The sequence below is a fragment of the Lepus europaeus genome, chromosome 11, assembly GCF_033115175.1.
Source record: "Lepus europaeus isolate LE1 chromosome 11, mLepTim1.pri, whole genome shotgun sequence".
Taxonomy (NCBI): Eukaryota; Metazoa; Chordata; class Mammalia; order Lagomorpha; family Leporidae; genus Lepus; species Lepus europaeus.
In genome coordinates, this window is record NC_084837.1 from 54,355,777 (window position 1) to 54,357,465 (window position 1,689).

General features: G+C 41.0%; 1 protein-coding gene across 1 annotated transcript; it reads left to right on the forward strand.

Moving 5' to 3' along the window:
* Positions 1–501: 501 nt before the first annotated feature.
* LOC133769501 (olfactory receptor 4K14-like) lies at positions 502–1,416 on the forward strand. The gene has a single exon (XM_062204714.1). The coding sequence runs from the start codon at positions 502–504 to the stop codon at positions 1,414–1,416; it is 915 nt and encodes a 304-aa protein (XP_062060698.1).
* Positions 1,417–1,689: the final 273 nt, after the last annotated feature.

The following is a 1,689-nucleotide window of genomic DNA, read 5'->3' on the forward strand; positions in this document are numbered from 1 at the left end:
CACTCTCATATACACATGCTAAATGCCAAATTCAAAAAATCCAAAAAACACCAAATTCAAAAAGTCAACTTGGTGTCAGTGTTGTGGCACATCAGTTTAAGCCACAGCTTCTGACACTAGCATTCTATTTCAGAGTGCCTGTCCCACTCTTGGCTACACCACCTCCAATTCAGCTTCCTGCTATCGTACCTGGAAGGCAGCAGATGATGGTCCAAGTACTTGGGTTCTTGCCACTCATGCAGGATACCAGGATGGATTCCAGGCTCCTGGTATCAGCATGGCCCATATCTGGCTGTTGCAGCCATTTGGGGAGTGGATAGAAAAAAATCAGTCTCTCTCTCTCTCTCTCTCTCTCTCTCTCTCTCTCTCTCTCCTCCTCTGCCCCTGTCATTCTGCCTTTCAACTAAATACATCTTTTAAGCAATTAAGTCCCCTTTCCCATTCCACTAACTGGTAAACTATCCTTCTCTCTAGGTTCACTCAGAGGACACATTTAATAACATGGATTATGGAAATCAGTCCATGGTATCAGAATTTGTGCTTCTGGGACTTTGCCAATCATGGGATATTCAAGTCTTACTGTCTGTGATATTTTTAATGCTTTACCTAATCATTGTATCTGGAAATACCATCATCATGTTCTTAGTCATCACTGACCCCTGTCTCCATTCCCCAATGTACTTCTTTTTGGCCAACTTGTCTTTTGTTGACATGTGGCTTTCCTCAAACACCACTCCTAAGATGATCACAGACATTCTCAGGGAGAACAAAACCATTTCCTTTGGAGGATGCATATCCCAGATCTTCTTTTCACATTTCATTGCAGGACTTGAGATGGTGATACTGGTGATCATGGCCTATGATCGCTATGTAGCAATCTGCAAACCACTCCACTACTCCACCATTATGAGCCTACAAAAGTGCATTGGACTGGTGTTGACTGGCTGGATCATTGGTTTTGTGCATGCCATGAGTCAAATTGTTGTGATTGTACAGCTACCTTTCTGTGGTCCCAAAGAAATAGACAGTTTCTTCTGTGACAGACCATTAGTGATCAAGCTCGCATGCATGGATTCCTCTAACTTGAAAATCTCAATGAATGCCAACTGTGGAGTTGTGGCCGTGTCGTGCTTCATTTTGTTACTGATATCCTACACATACATTCTTCTCACTGTTCACCGAAGCTCAAAAACTGGTGCATCGAAGGCCCTCTCTACCTGCACTGCCCACATCACAGTGGTAGTGCTCTTCTTTGGGCCCTGTATGTTCATCTATGTGTGGCCACTCAACATCACCTGGATAGACAAATTTCTTGCTGTGTTTTACTCTGTTATTACACCTCTCCTAAATCCAATCATTTACACTCTGAGAAACAAAGAGATGAAAAATGCTATGAAGAGATTCAGAGGCTACTAAATGGATTCTAAGGGAAATATTTAGTACCCAGAAAGCTAACAATATTTATTTACAGAATTATCCCATTAGTCTTTGTACACATTCAACTAGGTTAAATGAGAATATAAGTGGTTTTTGTCTGTTGCTTTTTGTTTTGTTTTTCAATGGCATACATTTGTCCTGCTAGAAAGCATTTTAATTCATTTCTCTTGAACTTTCTCGTAACTTGCTTAGAAGAAACTGTTTCTCTAACATTAGCAACGCCCATCAAAAATTCCAATGACAGTTTTTCAA

Excerpts from the sequence above, each read along its gene's own strand:
- LOC133769501 (XM_062204714.1), top strand. The coding sequence starts at position 502 with ATGGATTATGGAAATCAGTCCATGGTATCAGAATTTGTGCTTCTGGGA.